At 41.5% G+C, this 20,973-nt stretch overlaps 1 protein-coding gene across 3 annotated transcripts in view; it reads left to right on the forward strand.

Moving 5' to 3' along the window:
* MIB2 (MIB E3 ubiquitin protein ligase 2) overlaps positions 1-11,573 on the forward strand; it is a 52,407-nt gene extending 40,834 nt beyond the window's left edge. For all 3 annotated transcript variants that reach the window (XM_085318580.1, XM_085318582.1, XM_085318581.1), the window contains 6 exons: positions 1,526-1,652; positions 3,051-3,281; positions 5,692-5,870; positions 7,599-7,783; positions 8,559-8,624; positions 10,383-11,573. In XM_085318580.1, the coding sequence (XP_085174706.1) occupies positions 1,526-1,652; positions 3,051-3,281; positions 5,692-5,870; positions 7,599-7,783; positions 8,559-8,624; positions 10,383-10,624 (1,030 nt within the window). In that variant the 3' untranslated portion in view covers positions 10,625-11,573. The remainder of the gene's footprint in view (positions 1-1,525; positions 1,653-3,050; positions 3,282-5,691; positions 5,871-7,598; positions 7,784-8,558; positions 8,625-10,382) is intronic.
* The last annotated feature ends 9,400 nt before the right edge of the window (positions 11,574-20,973 follow it).

Raw genomic sequence — 20,973 nt, forward strand, 5'->3', positions numbered from 1 at the left:
AACCTACATAACCACGCAAATTTTAGCAGACCTCAAAAAAATAGGAGAGCAGTACAAATACTCACAGCTTGGTTTCCTGCAGCAGTAGACTGGCTATGCCACTTTTCTGTAGCAAGCTCTCTGGCAATGTGTGCAATATTTGAAGGCGGCAGAGAAATCTAATATTCTGCCTCATTAAAGCTGCTGGTGAAGATCTGTTCTGAACAATGGTCCTATGCCTAAAGAGACAAAGGCAGGATCTGCCCTAGAAAGGCATGCAACTTTAGCAATACTGAATAGGAGTGTGGTTCTCTGTAACAGTTATGCTGACAAAATCCTTGTATATATGTAGTCAGGGTGGTGGAAAGATCCTCTTGCCTGCCTGAAGTTTTTCAATGGGGAAACTGTCACACTCTATGTCCCCACTGACAGAGTTACAAGGGAAACCTTTCTCTCTGTTTTTGTCTAAGGGAGTACTGCAGATGCATCACTGAACAGAAGAGAAATAGAATGACAGGCTTTGTTTTATTTTGCTTTTGAGGTCTCAGATGTCCAAGAAAACTTCTCTTCACATGCCTAGCTCTCGGTGGTCCCTTACTTTGGAAGACTAGATCCGCTTCAGTGAGGAGAAAACTTTTCATCCATTTCTAAGGGAAGCGAAGTAACTGTGGGAGAGTGAATCATTGATACCAAATTAACATAGAGGGCACAATCACTCAAAACTAAGAGATGTGAAAAAACACTCCTCCAACCCTCCTTGAACAGCCTGTTATAATAAGAACCACCCTAGAGTTCCTCATTTAGTAGCTGTTCATGGCTAGTCTGTTGGCAGCATTGATTTTTTTGGCTCTTCTGGGTAAGAGATGTGGGACTAAATTCTGTGTTGGTGAGGAGAGGTACAGCTTGAGGCAACTTTACAAGCCATTGTGTGCATTTGGACTTTTTTTATTTTTACTACTTTTATAGATACTAAATTGTGCTTGCTGTCTAACAGGAGGAAGGCAGTGGACGTAGCTCTAGATAGCTAGAAAAGAAAAGCTTGATTATGCATTTCTTGGGTTTAAATATGGCCAGGTATAGCTGTTGCATTTCTTGTCCCATTCCTTCCTTCATGCATTTGCAGGAAACCACAGCCTGCTTTCCCCATCCCAACTTTCTTTTACCTCCCTGGCTTCCCTCAGGGATCCTTGTGCTTCTGAGTAACCTTCCTACCTGTAGTTCTGCATACTCCTTCTTACCTGGAAGGACAGGAAAAGCATTGTAATAGACTGTACAAGGATAAATCTACTTGTTATTTTCAATGGCAATGTGAGTTTACTCTGCTCTATTAAGTGATAACTGAGAGCTTTTGTTTTACTTTTATAATTCAGTCTGCAAGATGGAGGTAGCTGTCTGTGTCTCAGTGGCCAGCTCATGATGCTGCCTCTTAAAACATGAAGAACGTTCATAACTACTGAGCAGATGAGGCAAACCTGTCTCTTTTCTGTTGTTTCCCTTCCTGATAAAATAACACTTTTCTGTCCCTGGTTAACCTCCAACACTCTAGAGCCGTAAAGAAGATTCTAGCAAGAGCTCGACAGTTGGTTGACTCCAAAAAGGAAGATGGTTTCACTGCCTTGCACCTTGCTGCTCTCAATAATCACAAAGAAGTGGCTGAAATTCTCATCAAAGAGGTAAAAGCAAAACAAAAACAAAGCACTCTCAGGTCTCTACCCCTAAAAGCGTCCATTTCCTCAGCATATCAGATTAACGCTGGGCTCATAAACATGTCTTTCTCTGACAAGCTGCCATTGCTGCCCAAATTTTAAATAACAGGTCTTGGCATTCCTGGTGATATTTTCTTTTAGCATTGGCAAGAAAGCAAAGGCCATCTTGTGTGCTAGAACAAAGCAGGGGTTAGAGCTGGGTCTTGTGGGGAGCTGTTTGGTAAGTGATGGATATGAAAGGAAAAGACTTTGGAATAGCTGTTAACCTACTGATTAAGGAATGTGTAAATTTGTATTCAGGACCCTCCTCTACCTTATAGATACAGGCCAGAGCCCTTGAAGCTCAGCTTCTGTCACTCCAGGTGAATGCTGAAGCTACCTAGCTATTGATTATTCTGTAGTTGCTTTTTCTGTTTCCAAGAAGGAATATCTGAAGACATGTATTTAATTTGAATGCAGAACAAAATGTTTTGACATGTTCTTTTCTGAGTATTAGTCTTTCTTCAGGCTTAGGCAGGCATTCCATATGTCTCTGGGGAGCAGCATTCTTTAGCAATGAAAATAAATTGAAGGATGGGAAGCTAACTGGCCTTTTGCTGTTGATTTCAGTGCTGTCAAAGCTAGCATCTATCTCTGCTTTCAGATGATAGTGGCAATGAAAATGTCAACTATAGGTAAGCTCACCTGGGTCAGTGGCTTGTTGTCTGGGTTTCCCCACTTTTACAATGGGGATCCAAGCCACCACACCAAGGCTCTAATGGCTGTACAGATGAGTGCTGTTGTGGAGAGGTGTCTGTGAGCACCAGCTACAGTATTGTGATAGCTTTATTTCTGACATAGTCACTGCATTAGCCTACCCATACATCTAAGTGCTTTCTGTGTTTCTAATCCCTTGCTGCTGCCTTCACCTGCAGATTTGGCAGAAAGCAGAATGATCCAGGTTTCAACGGGTTTTTCTCTTCTTTGCTCAGTTGCGCAAATGAAGAGAGAAAATCAAAGCATAAAAGGCAGCGAGGAATCAATATTGCTTTAAAGGAGCTAGGCCATGACTGTTTGCTTGGAGTAGTTCCAGGATTTGTTTGTAAGTGTCAGGAAATTGACTAGCTGTCATCCAGCTCATTACCAGGCAAGTGTTACCTGCATGTCACCTTGGGCACTGGGCTTCTGGTCCTCCTTTCTTTACTTGATATCTGAGATATCTGGACTGTATGGCCAAGGCACAGAGGGCAGGATCATGTAGCTCTCTTGGAGTTCGTCTTACTGCTCTGTTCTGAAGATTAAATTGGCAGTTGGGGCTTCAACAAGGACTCTTCTTCAGCTAGACTCTGCAGCAACAACCCTTTTTATCTGATGCAATTCTTCAAGGGTCGCTGTGATGTCAACCTCAAAAACAACCGGAACCAGACTCCACTGCACTTGGCTGTCATCCAGGGACATGTCGAGATGGTGCAACTGCTGGTCAGTGAAGGCAGTGATGTCAATGCTGAGGATGAGGATGGAGACACAGCCATGCACATTGCTTTGGAACGACAGCAGCTAATGTCAATTGTGATGGAGAAGCGTGAAGGGGACATGGGATTGTCCCTCCTTTCCAAGGTGAGCTGGATGTAGGAGAAATTCCAGCACCAAGGGCAGGGAAATGCTTGACAATGTTGGAATGACTGCAGACAGCAGGACCTAAGGGGGTAAAGGAAAGCAGGAAAATTGTATAAAGCCACCCCAGAAAAGGAGCTAGGAACAAAACTCCCTTGTGGGAAAGGAGTGAATATGTCCTCTGAGGCCTCAATATCTTAACTCTGTGGTATGAGAGTATGCTTGGCTGTTAGCCAGAAGGCTGGAGCCTGCTGGAGAAAGAAACACTTTACAATTCTCCTATGTAGAGTAAGTACTCATATAATGAAGGAGGTGGTGGGTCCCTCAATAGGGTCTTCAAACCAGAATTGGTTGGGACTTCCCTGACTTCTCTCTCCACCCCCCCCTCTCTCTCCAGCCCCCTTTCCCCCAACCCCCAAAATGCATGTTTTTGACTTAACTTTTGTCAGGATTTCTCAAGGTTAAGTAGTCTACTTTATAACAGCAGATATTATAATAGCTACAGTATTTGCCTACTCTGTTGAAAGACCTAGGTTTGAATCCTCACCCTACCTTATTTGGAAACTCTGCCTTCCACAGGGCATTCCGTAGGGAATGGGTCAGAGGAGAATGTGTCCCTTTCTTTTTCCTCCTTTGCTGCTTTTTCCATCTTTCAATGCAGAGCAAAAACAAACTTATTTTATGAAATGGAATTCTTGTCTTCTAGCCAGTTCTAGGCAGGATCTGTCAATTTAAAAAACCACAAGTGCAGTGGAAAAAGTACTTTTCAGCATTTCTGTCAACTCTCAAGGCTAAACTTTACCTCTATACTATGGCTGATTTGGTACCAAAAAGAGCTGAATTTCTCCCTCAGTCTGAACACAGACTAWTTCAGGAAGGACTTTAGATCTAGAAATCAGCACGTGATATGCCAAGTATTGGAAGCTTACTCTAGTTCTTTGGCAAAGATATTAAATTAGCCCTTCAAAGTATTCTGTCATCCATAAATATATCAGTACGTGCAGACACCAGATTTGCAATGCAAACCATGAGTACAAATATCAACTATACGTTCCAGATGGCATCGAAATGATTCCATTAAGGGGGACAATTTAATATCTTGGAAAAAAAACGGTCTACCAGTAACAATTTTTGAGCTTCTCTGCCTACAGATTGAAGCAAAGGGATCAGTAGCAAAGATAGGTTTTAGCAACTCAGTARAAGTTGCACAGCAGCTTAACTAGCTGTTGGGTGTTAAGATGTGCAGGGGATAGTTACTAGCTAGTCCTTAAGATAGAGAGTCCCAGAGCTACATGAGGAATCTGGATGTTACGTTCCCAATGATATTAATAGGAATGTCATTCCTGAGGGCAGAATGTAGAAAGGATATTTAAGAAGACCTAAATGTGCAGAGGTTTCCTTTCTAATTTCATATGAAATTATGCCCTGGTCTTTTAAGTCAGTGGAAAATTTTTATTGACTTCAAATGAGTTTGGATCAGGTCCACAAAAACTAGGCTTTTTAAATAGTTGCCACATAGGGCTCCATATGTTAACTGTTCATCTGCTAATATTTACTTTGGTATCCTCAGTGCAATTCCTACTGAAGTGTCTTCACAGTACCTCCTCAGTGCAGCTGAACACGTAAGACGACAAAGACTGAAAAAATGGAAGTCTGGCAGTTAAAACTTTGGCCAAGAAAGCAAAGAAATGAGAAGGAGGAGTCTCATCTACTTTTCTCATGAGTCTTTTCCCTAGAAATAATCAGTGTTCCTCATCCCAAACTCAAAATACAAAGGGGAATCAGGAAAAGAAAGAGTATTGAAGGGGGAAAAAATGGGCATRAGAGGATATTCTACAGGCCTCTCTATGTTATAAGGCTGCTTTGGCAACTCTTCCCCATAAAAGCCCTAATCAGCACTTTTGTGCTAATCAGCACAGGTACCTCATCACTGAGTTCCTTAAGTGTTTAGAAGTATCCCAGTATGTCAAGCTTGCCTGTAGGTTTATCTGCAGTGAACTCCACAAAAGCTTTCTGGAATACTGGCCTCAYCCACTTTTATTCAAATGTGCTCTGAAACAAACATCCTGACTTTGAACCATGGTGCAGAGGGCAAAGCACAGATAGACTGGAACAGTTTAACTTTAAAGAATAGCACTTTTCACTATGTGCAGAAAGGAATGGTTATTATCGTGATTAGTAATAATTAGCATTAGCACCAATTAGGACCAGTTTTTATGCACCCTTGGAATGCAAGGTATGAATCTGTTTATATGCTGAAGGATCTTTTAACAAATAGGAGTGCAAAATTGTACTCTGAAATTGCCAGTACAAGAATTAAAACTTTCTTCAGAATTTGATGCAGAACAAAGCTAGATATTGGAGAATTTTTTTTATTATTAATAGAGAATATTAATTTCTCATCCTCCTTTAGCTGCAGGCTTCTGGCTTCCTTGGAAACATGGAGCTGAATTTTGGTACTGCAATTGCATGTTATTTAGCACAAGAAGGAGCAGATATTAATTATGCCAACCATCGTGGAAAGTCTCCTTTAGATCTCATTAACGATGGAAGGATTGTCCAGATCATCAAAGACTTCTCACAGAAATTCAGGTAGGCCATCTCCTCTGGATATTGTTCATAGTGTACTTCCCTGCAAAATGCAGAGTACTCCAACACTCAACATGTCACTCAATGTGGGATTGAAGCCTCTCTGAAACATGTTGGATGTCAGTCTGAGCGCTTTTGTTTCATCTGGAGCTAGCTGCTAACTGGATTATTCTTTCAGGGCACAAACTGCTATTTGAAACACTAGCAACAGCAAATGAGCACTGCTCACACAGAGTCAAGCTCTTGACTTAGAGCCCTGAAGCAGTCTGAGAAGACTGGCCGCTGAAGGCAAGAGCAGCTTCTCTCTTCTCTTGCACAGYAGTTCTGTATTTTGGTTTACTTTCTTTGCATTCTACAGTTACAGATATTTAAAATCTAAACAGAGAGAAACTCCAACAATACAAGAATGAGCACCAGAATCCACAGAGTTTATTCCAGAGCTGGATAAATGCTTATTTTTCAATTGATAAGAGAAATAGCTGAGAAAGCCCCAAGGGGAGAGCAGCAAGTCAAAGATGACTTTATCTTATGCTCTGAAAAACATTTGTTTAGGTTTTGGCTTGCAAAAATGAAACCAGAGTTCTGTTTGATCTGAGGACACAGACCTATAGTCATGTTGCCGTTGAAGGAGGCAGCATGCAGCAGCCACAATAATAGGCCGCTATCTTATTTCATTGTAAATATGAGGTGAAATGTGTTCCTTTCCACAGAGATTTTGTCAGTAAAGTATGTGTTGGATTGAGATTTCTTGCTTAAAGAATGATGGTTCTTTTAAACCAGCATTTGTCACAGCAATGTACTGGTTTCAATTGGCTTCAATTTCTGTGTTGAAGTTGGACTGGAAGATTTGAGTGGATGTGTTTGCACAGGCAAGTAGTTAAGGCAGCCACTGCATATTGGGTGCTGCATGTTAGATCACAGGCTTGAGGTATGCCATGGTATGTCCCAGCATCTCACACAGGAGCTGCCAGGACATTAGTTTGACTGAAATGAAGACCTAAAAGAAGGGCATTGGGGATTCATATGCATATATAAAGAAGCTACTGCCACTGTGGTACGAAGCCAGAGAGTAAGTGCCTCCCAGAAACCTATTGACTTTGTATTGAAAGACCAAAAAATTCCTCTTCACGATGTTCTTCCTGGGCTAGGGACTTCTTGGCAATAATGTAGGCATTTGCTAGTAAAACCACCATCCTTGTCCCTTCTGTTCTGTTTTTGGATTTGGGGCTCATAATGTCATGATAGAAGTCTGAATCAGAGCCTGTATTATAAGAGTCACTCTCAGACATATAACCACCCTATGCCTTTTCCAGGAGTGTGTAAGTACAGAGTTCCTTGGAGCTGCCCTTTTTAAATAGATTCTAAAGACTGACTCCTCCCTGCAGATTGATGTAATATCAAGACCTTACTGTCATCATCCAGAAGGGCAGTTTCAATGTGTGTAAATATTAGTTGTACCTGCTCTGCCCTTTGGGTATTTTTCTGGCAACTGCAGCAGTGACAGCTGCAGCAATGGCTGCTGCTAGTTAGATCCAGCCAGAATGCCAATACCAGCTCCTCGAGGCTGAGCTGGCCACAGCAACAGCCATAAAGGTTCAGCACTGTATGCTGAGTATCTGCTGCACTGTCTGCATGTGGAATGTTTGCCAGGGATCAATGCAGTTTTATCTGGTTACTGAAGAGGGACCTGGAGTATGTGGCTCACGTCTTATCATACATTCATGGTTGCAGGGAACAGCAGGCTTCTTCAGATAGTTCAACCATTGTATGCAGCCTCCGCCGTGTGCACACCACCCCCAACACGATGACCAACCTTAGTGTCTCGAGTGTGGCAGCCCCCACAGAATGCCTTGTCTGTTCAGAACTAGCATTGCTCATCCATTTCTTCCCATGCCAGCACAGTATTGTGTGTGAAGGTAAGTCCGTCCCCTTTTGCGTCCCCTGATAGCCTCCCTGTTTGGATTCTCATAAATCAGGCTCCATTCAGACACAAAGCTATTGAGCTGTGACCTTAAACAACCCTGCCATGATTTCAGCAACATCCTCTTAGATGGGATGCCCAAAGTACCTATGAAAGGGACACCATGTGTTCTAGCCATTTGTTGATGGGGACCCCAGGCAGCTTGGCTTATACTTACAGATGCCCTGGATGATTCAGAAGGAAGGCCAGATGTTTCAGTTCTAGCTGGCAGTGCACTCTCCATCAAAACCTTCTGAGAAGGATTTTCCCGTTCTCTGGCTGTAGTTATCTGTTTGCATTTCAATTATTTTAACAGCAGCCTGCTCAAACATGTTAGTAAGTCTGTTATCTTGCTAAGGCCACCTCAATCTGAGCACAGAGCATTTGGTAAGGATTGCATGCCAGAGCCACATCCATTTCCCTTGGAGCAAAGGGTTGTTTTGCAGCCACAGTGCAGCAGTTCCAGTGGAGAAGCTAGGATTATGATCCTGTCATTATTGCACAGAGTATTGAAGAATTAAGGGTGTTGTATTTGCCATAGGGAGAGGACAGACTAAACCAAGAGACCTTCAAGAAGGTGGTTTCCTCATTTCTGTGCAGAAACAATCTCTGAATCATCCAGGAAGTACTCAAATTGTTTAAAAGCTGATGTTCTTGAGTATGTTGTCTTCCTCTTTTCCTCTTGCCCCTAGTACCATGATCTAATTGTAATCTTATTTCATTTGTGGTAGAATGCTCCAGGAGAATGAAGAAGTGCATCAAATGTCAAGTAACAATAACCAAAAAACTCAAACAAGGTATGTTTGTTGTTCCTACTGTGTAGTGTCATAGATTGGGAAGGGTCCTTCATGGTGTTTATTTGGGCAGCATCAATGATCCTCCGTGAAATACACATAAGAAAAGGGTTTGATTTTGTGTGCATGTTGGATTGACTAGTTTCAGAGAGGCAAAGGCAGATTAACTGGGAGCTGTCATAGGCCAGGCTCAAGTGGCACAGAGAAAATAAGAATATTTGAGCAAGCTTGTCCTGTACTTAACTGACTTTGTGAATTGAAAGCGAATGTCAGGTTCTTCATGTGCCAGTCTAACCCTTCTTGTACACAGTGATAAAACAGTGAAAACTTATGAGAAAGGAAATGTTATTTCTTGTGAGAGCCTTGCTTCTCACTTGGCTGCGATTACAGTGCCTATGCAGGACTGAGGCTAGCCAGCTATCTAGGAATCATTAAGCTGAATTGCTTTGATAAAGCTCTTTAGACCAGTTTTAAACAGAGATTGTCTTCTCTTCATACTACCACTGAATAGAATGGGGAATGCTCTACATAGCAGCAAGGTGGAAGCAAGTTGAGCACTGAAGCTTTTCAGTAGAGCATGAGAGAGTGGTCTCAGCCAGGAAGACATCCACTATCAGCGCAAGTTTATAGCCGTGCACATAGAAAGGAATTGCATGTTCAGCCTCAGCTGATTTATCTTCATGTATGCCTTTGGCATCATGCTGTAGCCTTGTGACTTGATGCCTTGGATGAATGTATAGGGGAGCCAAGTATCTGTCATGTGGCATCAGACATACACAGCTGGCTAAGCCAAAAATCCTCTTTGGAACTTCATAATGCAAAAAAAAAAAGAAAAAAAAAGAAAGTTTACCTGCCGTTAGTCAGGAGTGTTGTCTTTGCTGCAAGCTGCAAAGTGTTATCAAAGTGAGAGCAGAATTCCATTGCAGGAGGAACAGCCAGGTTTCTGAGCATATGAACAGGACTTCCCTGTCAGTAATGTACACAGTGTGTCTTTAGCATACTGCCCATCCTCAAACTTGCTAAAACTATATGGATTTGAAATCACTTCTTGCACCATTGAAGTATAATTAATTTCAGAATGTTGAGGAAAGCAGCATCTATAGCAAAATGTAAAGCTACATAATCAAAGATTTAAGAGCAGAAATGATGGTGGCTGTGTTAAGGTGAAATCAGGAGGAGTCTATTTACTTAAGTTGGCAGTTGAACAGCACTTGGCATTCTTTTATTTCATGAGATTTCACCTGATGCAGTATCTCTGCAAGGTCCACTGAATTTTGCTTATAAAATTGACTAAAACTGATTCTGTTTGTGTAGCTTTATGCATGCAGAAGACAGCTTAAGTGAGTTCACATGGTTTCTTCTTGCTGTGGCTTGAAAGACTTGAGCCAAAATTTGTATCCCAGATGTAAACAGGAGGTTGAGAGGATGGATTCCTGGACCTGTATGCTACAGCATCACAACCACCTTTGAAAATTTTTACTTCAAGGTAGCAACAGCATATTGCAGAACAAGAAGGCAGGACATACCAGAAAGTGGTTTTTGTTTTTTAAAACAAACATGCACACGAAAAGCTGAGCAATAGAACAGAGGAAAGCAACAGTGGCTCTTATCTGAGGAATCCTTGGATCAGGCTCAGTGAAGAGTTTAGTCTGATGTAATTGCTGCTCTTAAGAGGCAAAGTCTAATGAAAGAAGCACTGCATAAGGGAACAGACAGAGCACTGTAGCCACTCACTCTTTTCCTGCCCTCTCACCCCTGCAGACAGCACTGAGGTGGAGTGCAGCCCAACCTCTGAATCCACAGATCAGAGGAGGCTCATGGAGGAGCTGCAGAACCGCTACCGGCAGATGGAAGAGCGCATCACCTGCCCGATCTGCATTGACGACCAAATCAAACTGGTCTTCCAGTGTGGACATGGCTCATGCCCAGACTGCAGCACAGCCCTGACAGTGTGTCCTATCTGTCGGCAGGCTATCCGGGAGAGGATTCAGATCTTTGTCTAAGGATATGCTTGCTTCACTTCCCGTTCCCACCTCCCTCCTTTACTTCCTTTTTGTTTGCATTTTAGATGAGAAGCACTGGTCTATCTGATGTGTTTGGTTATATGCAAAGCCATCCTCAAAGGGGAAGAAGCAAATAACCAATGTGACTTGGATAGAAGCAGAGGGAGCCCCCTCCAGTCTCAATATTATACAATTATATGTACAAGCAGTGGTGCTTAAGGACAGCCAGCCACTCTCTCTGTTACTGATGCATCAGAAAGATAGGAAGTAAAGGACACTGGCCTCTTGTGCTGAAGGCAGAAGAGGCTTTCAGACCAGAGGCAACTAGACTTTCATGCACAGATGTTTTCAAGGGCATCCAGCTCCAGTGACTGTATCCTGTCATCCCTGCAGTGTCAGAGCCTTGCGTTGCTCTGAAATGAGATGCTGTAGGATGATATACCTCACACCTTTGTGAGCAATGGCAAAGCAATACTCTTGCACTTCACATGAGGAGGTATCAGAGGAGAGCAGTCACAGCCTTCTGTCCTTCGAGGAGCCTGTTGTTGATAGAAAGGTAGTGTCCTAAGATGATGTATTTTCTCAACTAGTCCTCATGGTCTCAACAAGATCTCGGACTGACAGAGGCAAATCTGGATGTGATGAGATCCTAGAGACAGAGTGTGTGCCTTAGAAATAAAGTAGTGAGCAGTGATTGGAGAAAATATGTTGTTGCAAGAAGCACTTCTAAGTGACATTCTTCTTTCCACACTCCCCCAGCTACATATTCAGAGACTACTGAGCTTTCTATCCATGATGCCAAAGGGAGGTGTTAAAAACTCCAATCACAGTGTAAAAAAAAAAAAAATAGTAATAATTAAGAAATGAGGAAGAGGGGTTTCATTTTTTGTTTCATTGTTTTGCAGCAAAACTTAATAAAATAAAGTTTATATTTTCCTGAGCATTAAAATGAATGTGCAAACAATGGTTAAAATATGGATCCAGATGTATTGTATTTTCCTATCCTACTGGCTGGCTAGAAAATATTGTCCAGTGAATCCTATAAAGTAATTCTTAACAGAAGTGGCAGCATTAAGGCTAGCATGCATGCCTGTGTGTATGTTTACGTATGTGTTTGCATGTGTGGTGTGTGCCTTTACTGACAGTTACATACAAGTATACTGTTTGTTACACATTGCAAGTAATATTTCAATCAAACAAGAATACTGTGTTCCTCTATTACCTTTGTTCATTAGGAAAGAGGTGATATATCTTTTAAAGAAATTTTGTAAATTTGTACAATATATGTAGTTAAAGGAATATTTATTACTTGGTAGTAGTTCCGTGGTGTCCTGAGAATTTTTTATGTCAAAATTCCAGATTCCTATAGATAATCTTCCTTGAAATATTCAGTTGAGGCTGTTACAATTTCAGTGGATTTTTTTTTTCATGTGGAGCTACAAAAATGTCTCATCTTTAACCCAATAATTTTTTGGTTGGGTCAGATTTGACTCCTAAACAATCTACAGCTGAGTTTCAGAATAAGCTTTAGTAATGTGAAAGATGCAGATACTCATTTACCTTATTACTATTATTTCCTAGAAGATAATGTTACAGTAAATCCCTGTTGAATAAACCAGACATTTCCCTAAAAAAGTTTACAAATGAAAAGGACTCTTAAGGGGCTATTTTTAAAGTAGAAGACTGTCCCATCATTATATTTTAAGAGCTACTTTTACTGCTATTTGCTGCAAGTGAATAATTTTCCATAGTATAGACTATCTTAACGTATGCAGAGCACTTTATGAAATGTTTCTTCCACAAGGCTCTACATAAAATTCAAAAGCAGTTTACCCAGGTGAAATTAATCAATAACTTATGTATAATAAACATGTATCTATATTGGCGTTTAGGAAAGACGGACGAGCTGGCTAACAGTTCAATGTCTGCTTTATTCTCATCTCCTACCCTAGTCTATGTCAGTATATACAGGAAAAAAGGGGAGCATCCTTTTTTTTTTTTTTTTTTTAATAATTTCCTTGCATACTAAGTGAGTATAGGCCTCAAAGAAATTGTTCTCCCTAAAGGAAAAAGACTGTAGGAAGACTGCAGCCCTCAACTTTTATAGCTGCTGCAGAAAACAGAAAATTACTTTTTCCCCAGCTAAATGAAAGATATTTTCTAGGGAAAGAAGAACTCCCTTCAATTTCATGTTTTACTTCTATTTTTTTAATATATGATCTTGTTTGTATATCTGAAATTCATCGTAAGGCCAAGGTAGAGATGGAATTTTGCTCAGTATAATACACCAGCTTTAGAACTATGGAAATAGTTTGTAAACATAGCTTTCTGATTGGGATTATGTTATTTCATTTCCTTCTTCCTGCTGTGATTGCTTTTGATGTCTTAGGAGCAAGAGTTAATCTGTTAAGCACCATTTTGACTCATTCATTTTCCCAGTAAGAAGAAGGGAATTGCTGCACCACAACAGGCAGAAAACAAGATGGTCAGTGAAGCCTCAAGAATGAGAGACATCAGAAGGCAAGCTGATGCCAATTATGTGCCAGGTTTGTTTTTGAGAAGCTTTACCACGTGGCAGGTTCACCTCCACAGGAATCTGAGGCTTTGGAAAAATGTTGGTGGGGACGTTTCTGCTGTTTTATCTTTACTTGCAGTCCTGCTAACACAAAGGGCCAGGATCACAGAGTGACTTGTGGCCAATTGAGTGCTAACCTGGGTGAAATGGTTAACTTCATGTACTTGCTAGTTCTTGTGTAGTCTGGCCTACACTCCCAGCCTGTAGAACTGTTTCTCTGCTCCAATCCAGACTAGAATCTGAAATATGAGAAGAAAGGGATATCTGCGTAAGCAGAGAAAGAGCCAAGAGCCTGGACTGAGATTAGGAGTTGCATTAAACTTAGCTACAAATTATGAGTGAAGAAAACGGGGCAAGACGGGGAAGTACGTTCCTCCCTTTTTTCCAGTTGCTACCAGTTGGTATTCTTGGTGGTCATAGGAACAGCAAGAGGCTGAAGAGAGGCAAGTGCATGTCTTGGCATTAGGCAAACACTCCTTTAAAAGACAAATACTGTGGCTGATTATTCAGTGTGGATGGTGTGTAACTTTCTGCTTGATGTTTATTACAGGTTAGTCCCCTACACTGTGACAGCTCTGGGAAATGAGCCCAGGAACACCTTGCTCTCCTTGAGGTTCCGTGCTGCCATCTGCTGAAATGCAGTTGTGTACCTGGCAGCAATGCTGGTTTTGAAAAAGAAAGATCTTGCTGAGACTTTCTAGTATAAAAATCTTAAACATGAAACGACAGCTGATTCAGATTAATGCTGGCGCTAATGGGGTTTGTGTAATTCTTTTCCCAAACATTAGCTCACATTTCCTGTCTGACCTGCAGAAAAGAAGGGCTCTTTTTTGGCTCTACTAGTTGCAATTTCTCTGCAGTATAAGCATGGGCTTTTCCTGAAATTGAAACTGATAAGTGTTCCTAGGAACATTCCTGCTTAGTAGGGTTTCAAAGTATCTGGAAAAAACTCTGATCCAAGTCAGCCATGGAGTAAAATCTGTGCTTTTGCTCAAAAACAATTAGTCTCTAAATGAAGCAGGTCCTTCTCCTGGATCAGTCTAGAAGAATTTCTATTGTTCCCTTAAAACACAAAAGAGACTCTGCTTTGTATTCCCCGTTTCTTGCTTTCTGGTTAGGAAGTGCTTCATAACAAAACTGGCCACTTTCACTTTCTTACATTTTTATGCTTGCTGTCACTTAATTTTTTTCCTGGCAGATAGTATTCTAACCCAGCTGGGAGACTAGAATTTGAGTTGGCAGCTGGTATTATGAGCACGACTTTTTGCGCAATTGGATTTTCATGGAAAATCATTCTTATAAATGTGCCGTTATTCTGGGCAATGTTAGGACATGAGCCTGCAAAGAGCAAAAGCCCCTCTGCCTGTTTTTATATGCTTTGTAAAATCTGGGGATTATTCCACATTTTCATACCACTGCCATGGTGCAATCAAGTAGAGCTGTATTTGCAGTCTTTTCTTTTGCATGAATCTAGGATATTCTGAGTCAGTGCAAATAGCTATTGGAAAGCTTCTGTCTGTGTACACAAGAGACTTCAAGAGCAACTGGGTGCCTAGCTAAAACTGGAGCCAACTCTTAATGCAGCCAGCACTATGGGATTCTTTCCATCTTTTAAAATATTTTTAAATTCCCTCATTTTGCAGTTGAAGAAAGGTAGGTATGTCCATGCCCTCCCAACATCTGCTTTCTAATCCGTAGACTAAATTGAATTGTCCTTGTGTTATAGTCTAAAGCAGAACAACGAGGTTTACAGTCGCTGCACAAAAGAACATAGTCATAGCCCCTCAGAGAAGATGGCTGGCATCTTTCTTCAACTTGGAAGGGCATTAAAAGGCACTGGAGGTGCTCTGCACTGAGTACTCCATTGTTAAATCGAGGGAAAGAAATTTCAAGCCTCTCCCAGGGAGTTCTGTAGAATGGAAAACTCATAGCATAGTCAAGATGTACCTTTTCTGGAAACATTGGTAGTATCTGCACAGTGTGTGAAGTACAAGGCTGGTCTTACTACACCAGTGTTCGGAAGACTAGGTCCTCAGGCCTGTTTAGATAAGGAAACTGTCTTGCAGCACAGCTTGCCCCATTGAAGTGCCAGTGGGCTACACATGCTATCAGGTTGCAGATGGTCATTGGTACTCCAGATACAAGAACTGTTCTGCTTATTTAAGGCTGATACAGTATACAGAGCAACTCCGCGTAGTTTATAAGTTGCTTTGTCCAGTGAGAGCTCTGAGCAATTACTTTATGAAAATTGTAGCAAGAATGAGGTGGTCACGTTATTACTTCTTGCAGTTGACCTAACTTACTACACAAACTTATACACCTAATCCCACCCCCTGCATCCTGGCTTCTTGTAGAAGAAAACCATTGAATGGACTCTCTCTATAATACAACTGCCACTAGTGTCTTTAGATTTAGTTTTTCTCTAAGGATAACAATTGTTTTACAAATATGTGTAAGCAGATTCCTTGAAGAATTTACGTTATTTCCAGTTGAGTACAAAAGCCTGTGTTATTTTTGCTGTTTCTTCCCTTTGAGAAAACGTTGGTATGACAGACATATTCTCGTTTTCCTCGAGAAGATTACTTTTAGAAGCTTCTTCTACTATGTGCGTAGCTTTGTTTTGCTGTGGCATTTTTAAAGTGAACTGAGTGCTGCTGAAAGCAACTGATRCACAAACCAGGAGACTGGAGTCAACTTAAGGGTAAAACCTCAAACCTTCTGACTCTGTACAAAAGGTTACTTCAGTTGGTCTCAGTGGATTTTTTGGAATAGTGTTTTGTATGAGAAGGGACTGCCTGGTCTCAGAGATGTTCATTCTTTCAGTATGAAGCAGGTAGACTTCACATTTGGAAAGTGTGCAAAGGTTTGTAACCTAGTTTCTTTTGACCGCTAAATTATGCTTTCACCATAGCATAGCTTCAGATTCTGTGCCTCACTTAGTCTACCATCTCTTCAGGGAAATAACTTATGTAAATTTTGGCAGGAAGAGCATTTGTACTAGGACTAAGGTCCACCACTTTCTTATCAGTCTTCAAACTCTTAAGTTTAGGATCTCTTGATTTAAGGAAACTATTCTGACATACAGACTATTCCTCCACAAAGTCTGAATTCACTTTTGTCTTGCTCATTTATAGTGACAATAGACTACAAGTCTCTGCAGCCTTAAGATGCTTTTAAGATGAAAAATCTGCTGCAAATAAATTAGCTTATTCTTTACATTCTCTTCATGCTCAGTGGATGGGATAAAGACCTAGTACATTGCATTTTCTCCACTCTACTTGCCCTCTTAACAAGAGGAGGAAGCTGTTAGCCGTTGTGTCTAACTTTTTTCATCTGAACTCCTGTCTTCAATGTTAAATAGCACTTTACAAAGTCTTCCTCTATCCAGGAAAGAATGTTGTTTGTTTTTATTCCGGTACAAATTGTCTTGCCTCCTACTATTATTGAAATTGAATGCAATCCTAGGAATTTGTTGCTTCTTGGCTTTGTCAAACCTGTTTGTTTATCATTTACTTTTCCATTGAGATCTTCAGACTTTCACTGACATTTTCCCCTGGAGGCCAGGATTTCCTGGTGGGTCTCAAACACTTACCTTTGTTCCCTCTGTGCTTCTTTCATAGTCCAGTGCAGAAGTGTCTCTTTGAATGAAAGTTTCTAAAGCACTTCTTTGAAAGCCTGGCCAGTACTTGCCATCTTGCAGTCTGGGTGAGATTGAAGGAGTTACAGAGAGAGAGAAAGAGAGGGAGAGAGAAAGGGGGAGAGGGGGAGGGAGGGAGGGATAGCTTGTCCAAAAACAGAGTCAGGAAAAGAGCCCATCTCTCCTTTTGATTTTTGTTCCCACTAGCCCATACTGCTTCCATGATTTCAGGAGGATTGCTCTACACATAAAAGATTTAAAAATGATATATGTAGCCCACCAAAGGGCAATAAAAGAACTATCCCCATAACCCATGGGAGTAAGTCTTAGTCCCATTTGGACACACATTATTTATCTGTGTCTCGAGAAAATTTGCCCTTCATTTCATTCCTGAAATTCTGCTCACTACGTGGCCATGACCGACTGCTGAGCTTCTGACTGGGGTCAAGACTATGCCTGTTTGGTAATGTGAAGTCAGGCCAGCACAGATGCTTCTGTGAGCTGCAGCTCCAAATTGACACTTTAAGCAAAATATTCCATTTTCCTTGCCAGCTGGAGCAAGCCCTTGTTTTCTGCTCATTTGGTATTCGGCAAACCATGGATTTTTCTAGGAACACCAGTAGATGCTGATCGCAAGAGGCTGCTTGACGGTAAGAGGGAGGGTGCGTGGGCACTGAAGAACGTTCTCGCTCTCCCACTCCTTGGAGGATGTTGCTCCCTGCTACAGCAGATACAATCCTTTCTATTGCATGACCCACTGAAAAAGGGTAAGTTTGAACTGCTGTTCCCACAGGAACCAGACAAGAATGCTCTCTTCAAATTGTGAGATGATGGGATGAATATGTAAGAAGCACTCTTACATATTCATCCCATCATCTCTCCATGTCCTCATATAGCTATGAGGACTTGCTAATTCTTTTTGCGTGGGCCACCAAGGAACCAAAATAGAGCAAATCATTCAGCTCTGTCCCCATCCCCTACCTATGGCCCAGACTTGGACTGACACCCTAGGAAGGAAGTATTGCCTTGAGCCATTGGAAACAGTATGATAGATTCTTTCTCCTTCTATGTCCTCCTCACTCCCTGATGTAGACCTCCCAGAGGAGGACAGGGGAAGCTAATGAGAGTAGTTTGTTGCAATGCTGAGTGATATGTACTTATTCTGGGGAGAAAACAGGACATACTTTGCTTTCATGAGGAATGAGATTCATCTTGGATAGTCAGATAGCTCTATATCTAGCACTAATGGTTGTTCTCTGTGTAGCCCCTCTTAGCATGAGTGTGGATATGTTGTAAGAGATTGCTTTGGAGTCTTCTATGGGGCTGGAATGAAGCAGTGCCAGTGTGCTTGCTGGCCTGCTGCTGCACCGGAGCTAACTTTCTCTTTAAAAGTGCCAAATGTAGCAGAGAGATCCATTTGGAAATAGCACTGAAAGTAACATTTAAGGATGTAACAATGCTGAATAAAGGGGAGGAGAGAAATAATCCATGGAATTCAAGAATAATTCATGGAAATAAAAGTGGTTATTTTATGAGCTAAAACCTACCCTTAGGAATGCAGCAATGTACTGTGTATTATATTGCAATCAGGCTTTAAGTAGCGCAGCAAGTAGAGTTGAAAAGAAAAAAAGAGACCGAGGTGATTTATAAGGGAAGCRTATTGTGTATACAATTGATCCAATACGTTATGCTCTACAGAGTTTCTAGTTAACCACTGTAGGTTTTATGAATCATTCATTCCCTTCTGACGGCTGTTCAGATTGCTTTTTCACGCAACATTTATTGTACGCAGAGATCTTAGGATATGCATCCCTGATTCTTTGCTTAGAAAAACCTATCTCCTTACAAAGGAAACCCAAGTCCTAGTCACTGCTGCTAATGGCAGGAAGACAAACCAAAGTCAGTTCTGTCCTCTGCTTTCCTCCCCTGCTCCTCGTTACACCATATGGCTTCCCTCAAGCTGTAATGTGTTCCATTGCATTTAGACACTGTGAGGAACTGAAGCCAGGAATGTTTTCCTCTCCAAATATAGTCAGACTGACAATTCTAGCTTGTAGTCCAAACCAAATATCCGGACTTGAGAACCTAAAGCCTCCAATATTCTTCAGAGTTCTGAAGACACAACACTTCTCTGCACTTGCATAAAAACAGTCTTTTCAGGGGCTCACACTGCCTGATAAAATAAAGAGAATATTTTAAACTACAGGAAGAGTCAGAAATAAAACTTTAGAGTTTTGACTATCCTCTTGCCCTTGGCACTAGACAACACAGGCTCCCACAAATGAGTCCTGGGACTTGTCTGACACATCTGAAAGGAGCTTAAATTCTGGCAAGTGCTGTGAATGTGAGGCCAGTGAAGGCAACATTTTGAGAGGCCTTTGCGTGCAAGTATCTTATAGGAAAGCCATGACATTCTTAACCCTGGGCAAGTAATAGGGACAAAACGTCAGTGGATATCCTTAAAATATCTATAGGAGAGAGCTGTACTTGAAATTTAATAAGCACTCTAACAGTCTAAGTAGATCACCTGAACTTCTTCCTCTTTACCAGCAGCTACACCTGAGGATTCTAGCTAGAGCTTGGGCACCAAAGAATCTACCTTGACAATGCTTCTGAGAAAGTCATTCTGCATGTGCACATGGTTAAGTTCATGCATCTCTCTCAACTCCACAAGTTTCATCTGTAGATTTTGAATACCCCAGCACAAGAGCTTTCCTCATCTGCCTCTGCAACGACACTGTGAAATTTGTGTTGGCCTTATTGCTGAGCTGGCTTCTGATGAAATATTTGGCTTAAATTTTAAAAGGTTGAAAAGCATTCTGCAGCCAAGGGCTTGGTGAAGTTGCACACACAGGCACTGGATTTCTGTGTGGATGGGCACAGTGCACTGACTGTGGATGCAGGAAAAAGGACCTAGTTGCTCTCTAAGAACCCTGTTCTGTCACTTCTGATCTATCAAGACATAATCTGCTTTCTACCTTGATGAAGAAGCAGGATGCTAAATGGTGCAGGGGTCATGAATCATCTTTGCTGCTAAAGATTCCCATTCATCCACCATATGTGGCATAGAAAGGGAAATGGCTAACACATAAATACAATCGCTTCCCTCAATCAGAATACTGTAACTCCTGGATAACAGCTTGGCTGTGCTAAACTTCAGTAGTTGTACGAATAAGTATTCAGAAACATCGAGGTCTTCAAGAATGTGCCTTTACCAAAGCTTTAGGTCCTGATTTTTGCGGGGTGAAAGGGGGAGAGAGGCTGGGGGCGGGGAGTGGGATCTGAGCTGTGTATTTCCCCAAAACATTTGCTTCCTTTATATTGAGATAAAGGAAAAACTCAGGTTCCTTAGGCTATGTGGTTGTGTGAGTTCTCAACTTATATTTTAAATTCAGGTCCCTATAGTCATCTTCAGAAACAGTAAGGCACTACCCGGGTGCTCAGAAGACATTCAGGTTCCTGCTCTGCAAGATTTCATGCCTGATATCATGCAAGTCTTATCTTACACTGTGCTATGCATCTCAACCTGTAAGATGCAGGTAATAGCATTGCCCTACCTTTGAGGCCGATGCGAAGATAAATACTCTGAGAGACTGTGAGATGCTCAGACACTCTGCTAAACATGAGAGTGTGTCCATACAAGTGCGTAAGGTAACAGATAACATCTTTTTAAAACACTCGTGACTTTTAGAAGCCATGTGAAGCGCAGATGCACTTAGTGTTATTATGCAGTTGCACAGCTGAAACTTAATGTTCTTCCAGCAGTGCATTTGTTAGCAGTTTTTTTCCTTTTGTGCCAGTACTACTTTAGTGGAAAAGAGCTCTTGACCAAAGTTTTCAATCCCCATTACAAGCCAGGTATTTATTTTAAGACTCCCCTTCTCAATCARTCTTTCCGCCAATGTGTTCTTGTCTACAGACTCTGACAGCAATTTTTTCAACTGACCTAAGATATTGCTAATTGTAACAATGCATTGTTGCTTGGTTCTCATTTTATACCATGGTCTACAACTTCAACCACAAATGTAGGTAGGTTTGCAACAGTCTTCGGGGCTCTGAACAAAGCAGTTGTTCAGAGTGCCTGTGCCTCATGTTTCGTTCTGCCAACTGTGTTACTGGGGAAGGAGGCCTAACTGT

Source organism: Rhea americana, unplaced genomic scaffold, assembly GCF_003343005.1.
Source record: "Rhea americana isolate MKP2758 unplaced genomic scaffold, rheAme1 scaffold_541, whole genome shotgun sequence".
Classification (NCBI taxonomy): Eukaryota; Metazoa; Chordata; class Aves; order Rheiformes; family Rheidae; genus Rhea; species Rhea americana.